Below are 16190 nucleotides of genomic sequence, written 5' to 3'. Positions count from 1 at the left end.
CATCTGTGCCGGGGTTCCTCCTTGCTACGAGTGTGAGCATTAATCCTGGATAAGGCACGTCTGCATTAAACGCGGCGCAGAGCTGGCTGGTGGCCTCGGCTCCGTCTCTGCACACATTTCACTTTTAGGACCCAGGAGCCAACGCACAAGGAAAGGAAACAAGTCCCCAAACGCCAGCAGCAGCCCAAGCCACCCCAGGAAGCTCAGCCCGGCCTCCCACACCTGCCCTGCGTGGTCACCAGGGGCGCAGTGCTCATGGAGATGACCCTGGGCCCCGCTGCTCTCAGGAGACAGTCTGAGCCGGGGCAGTCGGCAGAACTCTGTTTTTAAAGCATTCTCTGCACCCAGGTTGGAATAAAACTGATGTTCTGCTCACCCTGCAGGCAAGCCCTGAGTTCGAGAAACCAGGAGTCGTGGTGCACGGAGGTTTTGCTTCCCCTGGCCCCCACAGGAGCCTCCTGGCTCCGCTCCAGCCCCCGCCCCGCCCGGCTGCTCCTTACCCAATGTGCCAAGGCTGCTGGGGCCTCTTGCCATCCTCGCCGGTGCCGCCCAGCCTGTTGAGCGACGGGGACCGGCTGCGGGGCCCAGGGGTGTAGCTGCCGATGGTCTTCAAGGCCCCATCGGGCTTGCTGGGCACCTGCTGCAGCAGCTGGGGCGAGAGGCTGCGGTGGGAGGCGGCGGAGCAGACGGCCCACTCGGGTGTGCTGGCGTTGAGGTTGTTGTCACTGTTGGAGCGCAGCAGGAGCCGGGGGGCGGCCAGCGTGGCGGGGGGCCGCCGCCTGCGGTTGGAGTATGCCGGGGCCTCTCGGAAGGGCACTGGGTAGGAGAGAACGGGGAGAGGCGGGTGAGGGCAGGCACGTCACCATCAGGGCCGGGGGGGCACAGGTCCCTGTGTGAGCTGAGCAGCAGGGCGCCGAGAGTTCTGCATCGAGCCCCCTGCGGGACCCCACAGTGTGCAGAGCTCACCCCAAGACAGAAGCAGAGACGGGTGGAGACCGAGAACGTCTCCATTTCACAGAGATTCAAGCTAGCGCTTGAGATGGAAGCGACTCGGGGTCTGCCTTCCATCCGGGCCAGCGCCCACTCAGTCAGCAGCCCGGGAGACACGTGCGAGGGGGGCCGCCCCGTCTCACAATGCATTCAGGACACTGAGGCAGCCACAGAGTTCCTCCTCGCCACGACCTGAGCCTGGTCCCTGTGATGAGCTGATGGTGCCTCCCTGAAATTCATGTGTTGGAGTCCTCATCTCTGTATCCTCCAAATGTGACTGTATTTGGAGATGGGTCTTTAAAGAGGTGATGAAGTTAAAATGGGGTCATCAGGGTGGGCCAATCTGACTGGTGTCCTCATAAGAAGAGGAGATCAGGACACAGACACGCACAGAGGGACGATCACGTGAGGACACAGGGAGAAGACAATTGTCTACACACCAGGGAGAGAGGCATCAGGAGGAACCAGCCCTGCCCACACCTGGATCTCGGACGTCCAGCCTCAGGACTGGGAGACAACCAATGTCTGTGGTTTAAGCCACCCTGGCTGTGGGATTTTGTCACAGCAGCCCCAGAAAACTCATACAGCCCTCCAAATCTGCTGGTCAGAATTAGTCGGCCCTAATCCTAGACACACTCTTTTCTCCACCCATCTACCCAGGATGGGCAGCGGGAGACAGGAGGTGGTGGGCACGCCTCATCCGGCTTCTTACTAAGTTCTAGACTAGAGGCAGGACCCTGACTCTGCCGAGTTCAGCATGCCCGGGGACTCAGAATGAGGACAGCACCCACGGGGACTGTGAGGGCTGGCCTCCACACTGCAGCCACCCCGGGTGGCTCTGAGGGCTGGAGCCAGAAAGAGAATGTGTCCTTTCCAAGAAGAGGCACCTGGAGAGGCTGCAGGGGCCGTGAGATGCCAAGGACCCCCGGCAGCAGAGGACACGGGCTTCCCCGGAGCGTCCACACCGCAGGCGGCTTCCCTGCTGGCCACAGGGCGTGCCGCTTTGGGCCGAAGCCACCGAGCTGTCCAGTCTGCAGCCTGAGGCCAGGGCTGCCACAGCGCCAGCTGCAGCTGCAGAGCCACAGCAAACAGAGATAACCCCGGGGGGCTGATCTGGAGACGGAATCACGGCGTCCCAGAGGAGAACAACGTCACAAGTAGTTTAGGACACGGTCCTGGACAATCTATCGCCCCTGGCTGGCCAAGGTCAGAGGCCACACTGAAGGACTTCATGGAAACTGAGAACTGCTGCCCCCTTCACAGAGCTGGAGTGTGACATCAACTCTGCTACCAGCCCATGGGAGACAGAAGTGTGCTGGCAGAGCTCATGGGGGACAGAGGTGGTGCTGGCAGAGCTCCTGGAGGTGGGGCAGAGGTGTGCTGGCAGAGCTCACTGAGGACAGAGGTGGCACTGGGGGAGAGGTGGTGCTGGCAGAGCACACTAAGGGACAGAGGTGGTGCTGGCAGAGTGCACTGGGAGAGAGATGGTGCTGGCAGAGCATACCGGGGGAGAGGTGGTGCTGGCAGAGCTCCACTGAGGAAGAGGTGGTGCTGGCAGAGAGCCCTGGGGGATAGACAGTGCTGGCAGAGCACACTGGGGAAGAGATGGTGCTGGGAGAGCACACTGGGGACAGAGGTGGTGCTGGCAGAGCGCCCTGGGGGAGAGACGGTGCTGGCAGAGTGCACTGGGGACAGAGGTGGTGCTGGCAGAGCACACTGGAGGAGAGATGGTGCTGGCAGAGCACACTGTGGACAGAGGTGGTGCTGGCAGAGTGTACTGGGGGAGAGATGGTGCTGGGAGAGCACACTGGGGACAGAGGTGGTGCTGGCAGAGCGCCCTGGGGGATAGACGGTGCTGGCAGAGCACACTGGGGGAGACGGTGCTGGCAGAGCACACTGGGGACAGAGGTGGTGCTGGCAGAGTGTGCTGGGGGAGAGATGGTGCTGGCAGAGCGCACTGGTAGAGAGGTGGCATTGGCAGAGCTCCACTGAGGAAGAGGTGGTGCTGGCAGAGCGCACTGGAGAAGAGGTGGCGTTGGCAGAGCTCCACTGAGACAGCTGTGACCCAGTGACCCCTTCGCCGCCTCGCCGGGAAGCAGGGCAGTCCTGGGAAAGCAGAGACGGAGCCAACCAGGGAAAGCTGCAGGAAACGGCACGAGGCTTCCTGAAGCTGCACACTCAGAACTCACGTTCTGCTTCAGCACAGTTGGGGAGAATGGAAAACGACACATCGGGGAGGTCACGTTCTTTTCAATTAGGCAGCAGCGTGCTCTCATTCCAACCTGCTTCCTCTGTGAAGGCTCTTCGTCGGAGCAAGACGCACATTACTCAGCTAGGGCCCTTGGCTGGGACTTGCTCCTAGTCTGAATTCCTCAGAGCGGAAGAACTCACAGATGCCAGCCTGGCCGGGAGGGATGGGGAACCGGAAAGGCTGACGGCGTCCTTTGAGGACCCGTCTCTACTGCCCAGGGGGCTGCCCTCTCCATTTGGGGAATCAGCCAAGGCCTTACCCACCTCCTAGAAAAATCTCAGTTTGGTGAAAAGTCCCCGAGTTTGTGCTTCGCTGGTCATGAGGGAGAACCATATCAGTGTCACTCTGAGCAGACAGAGGTCAAACAGATTTCTGGAACGATGAAGAGCTCATCATTTAGGGTTTGAAAAATGCCCCTGGTGGGTGCTCTGGGATCCTGAGACCTGCCTGATGAAGGGGTGGAGGGATTGGAAGACCTCACAGGGCGGATGGTTCCGCAATCTTACAGAGCGATTGTCTTTCATTCACACAGACTGGTGGCTGGGGGAGCACATCACAGGGAGAAAGCCAACATCTCCAGCAGACACATCAAGCAGAAAGACAGCAAGTTCTACCAGGCGGATAGAGCCCCTCGGCTTCCTGGAGCATCTCCACCTCCCCCATCCTGAAGGAGAGGCCAGGGCTCACGCTAACCATGGGCAGGGGACACCCCAGCTCCAAGGGGATGCTCCCAGACGCGGAAACGTCTGCATTCTACGGCATGAACTCATGCCCAGCCTCCCAGCTTCCCTGACGACAGTCGGTTCTATTTTTCTGACCAACATAACTGAGGAAGGCATTGGTGCTCTCAATGGAAAGTGATGGAATGTGGGGGCAGTCCTGCCAATGGCTAAGACAGACTCATAAGGGAAGAAAAGTCTATGAGAGAACAGAACAGACACAGAACGAACCTAACACCATACCCCCAACTAAAATGTCCATGCTGTGCATGGATTACAGAAACTGAAGTCCCAGAAGGCGAATCTGGGTTAATCATATAAGAAAACGAGCACAGACAAAGGCTGTTTTTTATATAAATTCCTAAGAAACAGGCTGAAGGGGGCTTTCTGAGAGTGCGGGCTTGGAGAGCGGTAAGAATTCACATGGGGCAGCTGCCCTCGGAAGAGGAAGGTATATCAGAGCTGGGACACTTTCAAATACATTCTGCCCCTCATAAGGATCACGCGAGTTACTTAAATGGAATTGCACAGGTGACATTAGGGCAAACATTCTCATGAAAATTATCTTGCATAATTACCAAGATTACATTAGATTAGTTTCCCATGCAATTTAATTGGAAATCTTTTCCATGTTTATTTTACGGCTCGGGTTGGCAAGTACCTTCCTAATTCCTCTAAAGTAACGTCTTCATAAACCCCATTTCATGCAACGAGAGCTCTCCGTCTGACAAACGAACTGGAGCCATCCGTGGCAACGCTGATTTTTTTGGTGTGTGTGCAAAGGGTTAAAAATAACTCTTTTCCTGTCTGAAAATGATTAATATTCCACCCAACTGTTTCCTTCTTTCAGGCGATCTGCAAACTCTAAGTGGGTGGATATTTTCTTAGCTGTCTTACATGCATTTATTTATACATTTTTTTCCACAATAAAAATCACACAAGGTATGACAAAAAGCATATGCACTTTTAAAGTCGGCCACGCTGCATTTCCCATCCGCTCTGTGAAATTGAGACCCAGGGACAGCTTGGGAAAGCCCAGAAGTGGTTCTGAGAGCGTCCACCCGGCCGGTGCGGCCAGCAATGAGTCCTAACCTTCCTGATTCCTGAGCGATGCTTGGCCGCCTCCAGGCAGCGGACAGTCTAAGAGCCAAAACTTCCTTCATTCTGCCTAGAACTTGCTTCCTAACATGCCCTTTGGCACAGTCACCATAGAAGCACACGCTGGAATGCAATCCTGCAAGGGGCTGGAGACTTAAAAAAAAAAAAAAGAAATCAAACGGCACCTTCAAGTGGGTTAAAATTCCAGACCACCAACAACCAAGTCCTCCTGTGCCCAGAAGTAATTATTCCCTTACACAAGAATGAACCACAGCAATTTTAGGAGGAACTGGAGTCCCCCTCTCCCCCAGAGAATCCGCGAGAAACTGCTCCTTCCCGTGCACCTTGCTCCGTACGGCTTTCTCCTTACCTTCCTTCTTGGTGAAGGCATTTAACAAAGACTTCATTTTCCCTCTGACTTTGGCAGCGGTCCGCTCATTATATAACCTTCTCGGATGGGAGGAAGGAAAGGAGCGCTGCCCGGCCCCTCGGCGCTGGAGCGGCTCGGACCCGGGGAGCGGCGGCGGGCGTCTGGGCACTGCGTGCTTCCGAGCATAGCTGGGCATGCCACAGCCAGCGCGCCGGTGACAGAGCCCACCCCATGTTCTGTCTGTCAGCTGGGAACCAACTGTGCGTAGACTGGGGCCGCTCTCAAGCCCGGCTGCCTCTCCCGGCGCCTGTCATGTGAACAGTGCCTCTCTGCTTTTGTGATCGGTGCATCTGGGAGGAGGGTTAACAGGAATCAGCATCCTCCAGCCGGCGGCTGGGAGCCATCGGGAGGCATCGACGAGCTGGAGCCCCGATTATCCGGGGAAAGTCGGGCTGCGGCTCCTGCCACTTCTGCTGGAACACGCCCGGGGCTAAATATAACGCACTGTGCTTTTGTCATTTTATTTTTAAAGAAAAAGCCAAGTTTTCTTTAATGCCGTTTGTCCGCGAGCAGATGTGATGAGCAGACCAAGGGGATACAACATCCTAGCTCCAGCTAAGCCTCACGCCAGACCTGCGTTAACCAGGCAGCCCTCCCCAGCATTCTGGAATTTCTGAACGTGACCCAGATTTCCGTTCGAAAGAATCAGACACAAGTATCTATTACTTCTCTGGCTCACTCCCATTGTGGTAATTACCCTGGAGATAACAGGATTTCCTCCCCCTCCCTTTTTTTTTTTAAAAGAGGTAAAACAATTCAACTGCTACCCAGCTATGGCTCGCCCTGATTCCAGGCAGCTGATAAAAATGAGCGACTTCAGAGTCTCTTTACACATTTCCTGAGCATTTCCACCCCGACAGAAGTCGAGGAGAGACAAGGGAAGACGACACGGAGAAAGTTCTATCTGTAAAGCACACACACAGAAGGAGGTGGAATGGTGGTGTGCTCTGCGGCAGGTGGAACGGGGGGTTATTCCTACATGAGCAGGAAGGTCTTCCTGAGAACTAAATGGAGCATCCCAGGGAGCGGGTTCTGTCGCCCAACGCATCTGCTGCTGGGCTGTAATTAAGTGTGCGTTTTCTCGGTTGCCAAGAGAACTGCTTCCGAAATTTAAAAAAAGAGAGAGAGAAAGAGAGATGAGACGAGATGAGGAAAACGCGAGGGGAACATGTAAGTTGAATTCCATATGGTCGACATACTTTGTGTCAACAGAAATGGCGGTGTAAGAAGCAATGAGAGTCTTTCTCTGCGGGAACGCCCGAATGGTCCCCCAGTGTGGTGAGAATGAAGACTGCGATGGACTCACCCAGGGCGTGCCCTGTATTAGCTGGGCATTTAAACGTCACCTCTCACTGAACTCCCACAATGCCCCAGATGGCACAGCTCAGCAGCTGTGTTCAGTCTCTGCCCTGGGTGACCCCCTCACTGGCCACGCTAGGTCCTCAGTTCACACAATGGAACCCCAGCCATTTCCAAGATATGCCCTAAGAAACGAGTCTGCCACTGGTGTGTTTTGTCATCAAGGATCCTATTGACTTGTTATCATGTAGTTCACGTCCGTGGGGGGACAGAGGTGGTGTTGGCAGAGCTCCATGTCCTTGGACATTTGGGGCAAGGCTGAATAGCTTCCAGAAGCATCTCCCTCAGATGCAGAGTGTCGCCAACAAGGACACAGCTGCTCCCACTGGGGGAGACTGAAGCTGTGTCCCTCGGGTAGACAGGCCGGAGGGCTTCAAGATGGTGGTGTCTGGTTCATCAGGGGTGCATTGGCCACAGGCCCAGCCCCTGCCCTGGCTGGGACCGGGATGCCACAGTGGGTGAACCAAGAGAGCTCTTCTCCAGAGGCTGGGACCCTGCCACGTGGGCCCCGAGAACCCACCACAGCTCAGGAACCCTCTGAGAGAGTGGGAGGCTCGGCGATGCTCAGCCCTCCCTCCATCTATGATCAACAACCTCCCCAAAGCAGGAGCCTCATCCTGCACCATGTTCCCGCGCCAATCTTCGCTCTGGCGTAGCCGCCTTTACCGTCAGCAGCAGACTGGAGAGTGTGTGTCTGTTCCCGGGTTGACAGGGGCCGGGACCTCACCCCTGGCCAGTGGTGTCCCCTTCATCATCCACACCCCGGCTGTTGACCTTGGATGAAGGACATGGGGAAGCAGCAGATTCCCTGGGCGCCGCCGTGAAAATCTCACATCTTTCCTGACGCGAGGAGGGAGGGAACAAGACGCAGCCCTCTCCCCGTGCTGGGGAGCAGAACCGGAGAGCCCCAGACAGCATCCGCGTGTGGCCCCCAGCCGGGCTGCCCCTGTAGCCTGCATATGGGGCGACTGTTCCTCAGGGTGGGAGCAGAGTCTGGAGATAACGGGGCGCTGGGGCTGCCCCCCACCAAGAAGGGAGTCTTTCCGAGACGAGGCCCCGTAACCAGGGAACAGCTGGCCGGCCTGGGGCAGACCTGAGGGGCAGGCCCGGCCCTCCATCCCACCCCACCCTTACATTCCATGTCCTTTCGAATTCGTGGACTGCGGGCTGTGTGGGTCCAGGGGACACAGCAGTGACAGGGCAGAAGAGATTTGAGGATCCCCAGGAAACCCCTTATCCAAAGGATTCCTTTTCCAGACACTTTCAAGTCTTTTAATAAGCAGACAACTTTTCCAATCCACACTTCCAGAAATCTGAGCAACAAATTCACAGAAATTAGGAGCGGTCGCTCCATCAGACTCATGTCCAGGCCTACTGCGTGCCTGGTCCTGGGCCAGGCTCTGCCCTACAGAAATCCTGCCGGGGAATGTGGGCCATTCCTGACCCTACCACCTCGCCCATCTAAGGCCTCCTCGCCACTGGCAGGTATGCTCTCCTTGAATACTTCCAGAGACAGGGAGCTCACTGCCTCTGTGCAGTGGTTCTCACTGTTAGACACAGGCTGCTTCCTCCTCCCCATGGAGGCAAGCGCCAGCTCTGGGCACACGGGTGTGAGTCTCCTCTCCCTTCACACAGACAATAGGCCTGCCCCCACCACGTATTAATTGGAAGGGAAAGCCGTGGCATTGAAAGCACAGACTCCACCCTGATGAACGCAAAGCTGTCTGTATCCTTAGGGGCATCTTTCCCCCCATGCTCTGGCCCGTGCTTGTCTGTGGGAACCTTCTTCAGCTGTGCTTCCCCCGTGTTTATGAATGCACCCGCCTGAAGCCCACCCTTCCTTGTGGCTGGGGGAGAAGCTCTGCACGAATAAACACACGGTGGGAGCATCCTGGGTCTGGACCCTCACACTGCCTCGGCCCCCCACACCCAGGGCCTTGTGAAAAGACAGAGCACAGCCCTGCACATCACGGCCACGGAGCACTCCTGCCGCCGGCCACACACTTGTCCGTGTCAACCTGTTCTTCCGGGAGTGACAGACACCTCACTCTTCCCGCTCAGAACACGGAGGCCTGGAGCCCGGCGCCGACCCGAGTTACTTTGGAAAGTTGGGGCAGCAGAGGTGGAAGGAGGCGGCCCCGCTCTTGGTCAACCACCCCCTCCTCCTGCAGAGTCCCAGGAATTAGCTCACACTGTCTCCATCTCCAGGACGGGAGATCGAGGACAACTGAAAGCTAGAGTCCAAAATGAAAATTAAGCAAGGATGGAGACGAAATTGCAAAACCCATTTCTCCCCAAGGCTTCCAGAGATCTTCTCCAAGCAGTTCATCCCGTGATGGGTCTCAGAGGGCTGGAACATCCCTGTGGAGTCCCCATTGGGTGCCCCGAGACCAGCTGCAAGGCTCTGTGCATGAGACGGTGAGGTTCCGACAGGCCGGGTGGGCCACCGGGCTCCCACGGGGGTCGGATCTCCCCCTGCCCCACCGCCGTTGGTTGGAGACGTCAGAGCCCTTGATGTCCAAAGATGGCTCAGCTTTTGTTCCATCAACTCACACAGCCTTTGTTCCTAAATGGGTCCTTCACGGAGGACGGAAGGTGACCCCTAGAGACTGTGCAGGCCACATTCCTGCTGCGTCTAGATGAGGTTTGATTTCAAATGGATTTCGTTGCAGACTAGGGGGAGATGGGAGAGGACAGACTTCTGGTCGGAGCTGGGGTGAGGCGGGTGGCGGGGAGTGGGGACTGGGCTGCTCCGTGCTGAGTCTGTCCACTTGCTTACCCGTCTCCCCCACCCGCCAACCCCGAAGGACAGGTGAGCGTCTTCTGAGTTGGGAATGCTCAATGTCCACGGACAGATGAAAAAGCAGAAGGAGTGATTAAATGGAGGCCCTCCAGTCAGACAGTTTCCAGGAAGGAAGAGGGTCATCCCAAAATGAACCCCAAACTGCCAGCCTCCTAACCTGGCCCTTTAGCCACCACCCCGGCCCCACCCAGCCCGACTCCAGGGCCAGCCCCTTAGTAAGAAATAAGAAATAATAAACACTTAAGTAAAGAATAATAAATAAAAAATTCGTAAGCCAGTCCTGTCCCCACCCCCCCGCCCCTCAGGGCCTGCATGGCTTCAGCCTCCGTGACCCACAGACCCCCCTCGCAGTCGGATCCACTCCCCACAACCCTCACTCTCAAAGCCCCTTATTTGCCACGTCTTTTGACAACTGCCCGACAACAGGCTGAAAATAATTTCATTTCTCGTATAAAAAAAGGCTCTTCGCACATCAGAACATTTCAAGACGCTCTGGCGTCCTGGCAGGGAGGAGGCGCCAGGTGTCCCCCACACGCCTGGTGAGAGTCTGGTCGGTGAGAGTCTGGCGTGCCGGCGGGTCTCAGGAATATTGCCCGACTGGTGTCAGCCGTGAGCCCGCCTGCCCTTGCCGTGGTCGCCACGTGGGCCCAGAGACAGAACCAGACGTCGGATTTAGGGGCTGGCGCCATGTCTTGCTCCCTCCGTAGCCGCGGGCTGGTCAGGCACCCCAGCCCTCAGTTTCCCCATCTGTAAGGTGGGAAGAACCCAACTCATTCCCAGGGTTGGTTGTGGGATCACTGAGCTCATGCTGAAGCACAAAGCGGGGGGATCGAGTCCCAGCCCCCCCACTTCCCAGCTCTGTGACCCAGGAAAGTCAGGACATCTCTCTGTGCTTGTTTCCTCATCCATCGAATGGGGATAGGAATGGTGCTGCCCCGTAGAAGAGTCACAGGGACCAAGTCATTTAATATTTGCAACAGGGCTGTCAGCGATCGCTAAATACATACATTTAACTTAAAAATCTGTAAGCAGAGAGCAAGGCGATCTCCCCACCCCCACTCCGCCCCCATGACTGTAATAAGCTCTCCTAGGTCCCTCCGGATGCATTTACATTATCTTTTCAGGTGTCACCTCCTCCAGGAAGTCTCCCTGAGTGACCCAGTCATTGGAGAGTCTCCTTCTCAGGGCTCCATGGCGGCAGTCAGCCCTCCAGGCATTTCTTGGTTCCAGGAGACTTCAAACTCCCTTAAGGCAGGTTCAGTGCCCCGCTCCCCCCACCACCCTGCAAACTGGAGATGCTCCCTAAAGCTCTGGATGTGAGTGAATGAATGAATCAATGAACCAGTGAAAAGAGAGGTGGCAAGTCCTAGATTCTACTTTGTTCTGAGCGTCACCAGGCACTTCTCCAGGTACACCAGGCTGGTCTCCCGGGTTCTACTGAAGTTGCCTGGGACCTGAAGCCACCTCACTTCTCTCCCCCATCCTGCCACCACCCCCCACGTCTGCCCAGAGCAGAGCCTGCCCTGCTGCCCCTGGGCACCAGAGAAGGCCTGCACTGCAGGGCTCCAGGGCCCATGCCCCACCAGCGTCCTCAATGTCCCTGCTGTGTCTGCAGAGCCCCCACCCTGAGTCCTGCCTGCCTGGGTGGGTTGGGGGGAGTCGGGGCTCACTCTTTCTTTTTAAAAATGTTTTTTTTTTTTTTTTGTGAGGAAGATTGGCCCCGAGCTAACATCTGTGCCAGTCTTCCTCTACTTTATATGCCGCCACAGCATGGCTTGATGAGCAGTGCATAGGTCGGCGCCTGGGATCCGTACCTGTGAACCCTGGGCCGCCGATGCGGAGCAAGCGAACTTAACCACTACACCACCAGGCCGGCGCCGGGTTCGCCCTTTCTGCTTCCCCTGCTGCCGGGGGCTCGAGGCAACCAGACGCATGGTGTGATGCTCTGACTCAAGAGGAGCAACGGGGCAGAGCTGTGGGCATGGAACCCGCTCTAGAAAGCAGCAAGTTCTTGTCAGGGTGGCCCCGGCTCCATGGACAGCCACATGTGGCTGGACACCAGGCTGGCCGCCCCGGCTCCCAGGCCTGGCTCTCTGGCCGCCTTGGTGCACCGCGAACGACCTAAATCCTTCAGGGCCTTCCTCTCCCGTATCAACAAGCCAGAGTGGACTCTTACTTGCCCCCGAGACCCCGCTGACAGAGCTCACGAGGCTGGGGCTGGGGCATGAAGGTCTCCCAGACCCCACAACCCCAGATTGGGCTGCCTCTCCTGTCTCCCTTCTCTTTTCAAGTGGTCTGGGGGATTACTCAGGCCCCACCTCCTATTTGCGGTGGGGAGAAGGGAGAGCAGGCTGGGATGGAGACGGGGCTGGAGAAGTGGGGGAGGGCCTGAGCCTATTTCTGCCTTAACACAAACTCACAGAGGCGGCTCTAGCCTCTGGTCAGACGGGAGGCCTACGGGGAGCTGAAAGGAGGAAACAAAATTCCAGAGGGTCTCAGTGGCCCACAAGCGACACCCTCGACTTTACCTCACAGAAGCGAAAATCGGATTCCCGGAAGGGAAGGACACGTGCGACAGCCTCGGCCAGGGCGGGCCGGGCCGGGAGCAGGGAGGCAGGGGGTCCAGGGCAGGTGTGGGCAAGACCCGGTTCTCCCTGCCCACCCCCCACCTGATCCAAAATAGCAGACCCTGCTTCCTCTCCACCTCGCTTTAGATAACTGCAATTTAAATATTAGTAGGCAACGTTTCTCCATCTCACAATAATTGTTAAATGAATCATACTTTTATAAATAACGCGAGATATAAAAAGGCGTCGCAGGAATAATGCGGGGTTATCTGTGAACAAAGATGTAGGTGTCTGCGGCGTGTGTAACGCCCCGTCAGCCGGGGCCATGGAGGGAAGCTCTGCTCCTGGAGGTGCCATTGAGGCCCGTGGATAAACTGGGCAGGGGGCCCCGAGGCGGGAGCTTCAGAACCCCGCAGGGTCAGGGTCCCCCCCGGGACAGGCCTGGCGAGTGCGAGGGCAGCCGGGATCAGGATCTCCAGCAGGAGCTCCTCGCCAGTTCCCGGCACAGCGACCGGGGCTTCAGGTTGAGGACCAAGGCCAGAGCTGGGGAGGGAAAGGGGCTTCGGAGGGTCAAACTGGGGCTGCCCACCAAGAGGGTGAGGGTCCCAAGGCGTGATCGGGAGCCATCACAGGCCTAGGGCCGCCCTTCTTCCCTCTCCCTCCAGGCAGCTTCAGCCTCTGCCATGGGGTCCCGCAGAGGCCCGGCGCCCGGCAAGGTGCTCCGACCACGAGGCGCGGGGCAAGGGGCAGCGCTGCGGCTTCAGGACAGCACGAGTTACTCCTGGGGCGGCCCTTCTGAGAGCCCAGTGACTGAGGAACCTGGACCTCCCACAGGGGAAACTGAGGCTCAGAGCACCAGACACGTCGCCCGTCCCCATCCTGCCCACAACTCCAGCAGTGGAGGAGGCTGGTGTGAGTCCTGGGTCAGCCTCTGACTCGGGGCGGGGACTCGGTCTCCTCATCTGTAAGGGGAGGAGGCTGGCCCCCGCCGCGCTGGTCTTGTGAGTTCTCTGGGAGGGTCCCACAGGCTAGAGAAGGCTGGGGGCAGCTTTACGATCCAAGATGCATTGGGCTTGCTCTCGGACATTAACAGAGGCTGCAGGAGTGGGCACCCCCATGCACACCCCACCCACACGGTGCCTCTTCCTCATCTGCTTGTTTCCGGGGCTGCCTTGAGCCCACACCCCTGGGCTGCCTGCCAGCTTACCCCCCATGGGAGGGCCCAGCAAGGTGGAGCGGGGACTCCCTGAGACTCGGGGAGGAGCCCCCCTTGGTTGGTTTCCCACCATTGAGCGGGGCGCCCCATGTTGCAGCAGCTCTGGGTGAGCCCTGGAGGGTGGCGAGCTGGCCCTTTCACAGCGTGGCCTGCTCGCCCACGTGGGGCCGCGGGAAGGCCTGGCGCTCAGTCCTTAACGGGGAGAGCGGGGGATGCGCCTGCCTCCTCCAGCCCCACCAGGAGCTACGAGGCCCAGATTCTTAGCTCGGCTCAACACAGCCGCAGCTGCACAGAGAAACAAAGCTTGGATCTGGGGGGTCGGGGTCGTGCCCCGCGTCTGCCCCTTCCTGCTTGGGACCTCAGACTTGGGACGCCGCCTCTCTGAGCCTGGGTTTGCACAGCCGAAAGAGGCCAGCAAGAGCGCCCACCCGGAAGGGCGTCAGATGCTGCAGAGTTGTGTTCACGGAAGCGAACGTCCGTGCAGTTCCGGGTGCAGAGAGAAGTACTTTCCACGGAGGACCCAGTGGGTTCGAGCCGCGGTGGGCACGCAGGGACCACACTTCTCCCATCCCTGTTGGCTTCCCCATGAGTCCCTGGAGTGGACGCCGTCTGCAGGGACCGCCTGCCTCCATCACACTCTGTCGCTCTGTCCTCATGGGCTCCTTGCCCAGACACTGCCTGGACATTCGGGACCAGACAGCAGATGCCAGGACCCCCCAGAGAGAAGCTCTGCAGCCACAGAATGCCCACATGTCCCCGGACACGCTGAGAAGCTAACCACACACAGTGGTTCCCCCCACGAGTGGTTTGTTTAAAGGCAGCTCCTGAGACGGTCAGCAGTAACCAGAGGGACCACGTGCTGTGGACTGAATGTCCGTGTACCCCCCAAATTCACAAGTTGAAGGCCTAACCTCCAAAAGGATGGTATTAGCGGGTGGGCCTTTGGGGGGTGATTAGGTCATGAGAGTGGAGACCTCATAATACGATTAGTGCCCTTAGAAGGAGAGGTATGGGGAGGCGATCTCTCTCACAGCTGTGCGAGGACACGGCGAGAAGGCAGCCGTCTGCAAGCCTGGAATAGAGTCCTTACCAGGAACTGAATCTGCCGGCTCCTTGATCCAAGACTTCCAGCCTCCAGAACCACGAGGAATACATTTCTGTTATTTAAGACCCCCAGTCGGTGGTGTTCTGTTATGGCAGCCTGAACTGATAAAGACGCCACACATGGCAGACCCTGTCACTCTCCCCTTACAGGACTCCAGGGGACCTCACCCCATCCCCTCCACTGCCCCTGTTCCTCCCCGTTGCCCCTCACCCCTACAGGCCCCTGCCAGCCCCCTCTCAATGCCCTGAACACACCTCCGGGCCTTTGCCCCTGCTGTGCCCTCCACCTGGACTCCTCAATCTCCTTCCCACGCTGGCTCCTTCTAGCTGCAGCCCTTCAGCACTCATTCTCAAGGCCGCCTCACCAAAGATGCGATCCTTGGCCATCCTTTCTCAACAGGTAAACTTCTCATTCTCCATCTTAGCCCCTCGTTATTTTTCCTTCATTGTATTTATCAAAAATGGAAATCACATTATTTCAGTTTGCTTATATTGTCTTTCTCCCTCCCATAAAGTATTTTCAGGGACTGAGTCTGTCTTATTCACCACTTCGTCTCCAGAACCGAGCTCAGCCCCTTACGAGACATCTTTGTTTCAAATCTTCCTTCAACAAATGGATCAATAAAAGGACGGTACTTTCCTACCTCCCACTCTGGACTTAGCCATTGAGTCTTTCACTGTGTGCACCTCACTACATGAAATGTCTGTTTCTAGAGCTCTTTCCACCATGAACACCCCCTCCCCACAAATGGAACCTTCCGGAAGGCATGGGGCAGGAGAGGGGGTTCATATACCTTTCCATCTTCAGGATACAACACTAGTTCTGGCACAAAGTGGGAGCTTATAAATACATGTTCCAGTTAGTTTAGGTCCTCGTCTGCCCATTTCAACATCTGGGTTGTCTGTGGGTCTGCTCCTGTTCATTGTGGTTTTCCTTGTCTTACATGGCACATTTTCCTGCTTCTTTGCATGTCTAGTAATTTTTAATTCTATATCAGCCATTGTGTTTGATCTGTTGTAGAGACTCTAGATTCTCTTATCTTCCTCTGAAGAGTGCTGAGTTTTTCTAGCAGGGAGTAAAATTATCGGCAGAACACCCAGTCCTGTGAAGGCATGATTTGAGGCTTTTTTGAGGGACTCTTTGTTGGTTTGGTCCTGGAATGAGGTCCTGACTTCAAGGACCCTTCTGGGGCTGGGGCAGAAAACCCCAAGCATTTACCAAACTCCTCTAATGTGGTGGGACTCAACTCAACACACTGTCTCTCCTGTGGGGAAACTACAGAAATCTCCCCTCAACTCTGAGCTTTAAGCTGCTGTGTTCCACTGGGACCCTTGGACTCTTATCCTGCACATGACAGTTCAGAAGTCAGTCAAGGATCTGAGGGGAGTTTATGTGCAGATTTTAGAGCTCTCCCCTTTCAAGGATTTACCCCCATCTATTTCCAGTCACTCTGGCAGCCCTGACTCCGACCTCCAACTGCCAAATCCTCAGCCCAGTGGAGCTAACTTTCTGGCGGACCCCTCAATAATGTGGGTCTCACTGGTGGGCTCCCGTTCATCAAGGGTCCCAGCCCCTCCAGTTCTGCTTGCCTGCAGTTGCCTACCAACGCCTACAAGCAGTTGTTGCTGCTTTTATATGTTTCGTCCAGAGTT

General features: G+C 56.9%; 1 protein-coding gene across 1 annotated transcript in view; it reads right to left on the bottom strand.

The window, feature by feature from the left end:
- The window catches only part of SHANK2 (SH3 and multiple ankyrin repeat domains 2), a 576539-nt gene that overhangs the window by 306450 nt on the left and 253899 nt on the right, over window positions 1-16190 (bottom strand). The window contains exon 11 of the mRNA XM_087422499.1: window positions 501-816. Within this exon, the coding sequence (XP_087278625.1) occupies window positions 501-816 (316 nt within the window). The remainder of the gene's footprint in view (window positions 1-500; window positions 817-16190) is intronic.

Source organism: Ceratotherium simum, chromosome 34 (genome assembly GCF_057802395.1).
Source record: "Ceratotherium simum simum isolate JZ-2026a chromosome 34, ASM5780239v1, whole genome shotgun sequence".
Lineage (NCBI taxonomy): Eukaryota > Metazoa > Chordata > Mammalia > Perissodactyla > Rhinocerotidae > Ceratotherium > Ceratotherium simum.
The sequence above is the reverse complement of the archived record's forward strand: the minus strand, read 5'-3'. Positions and strand labels throughout refer to the sequence as shown.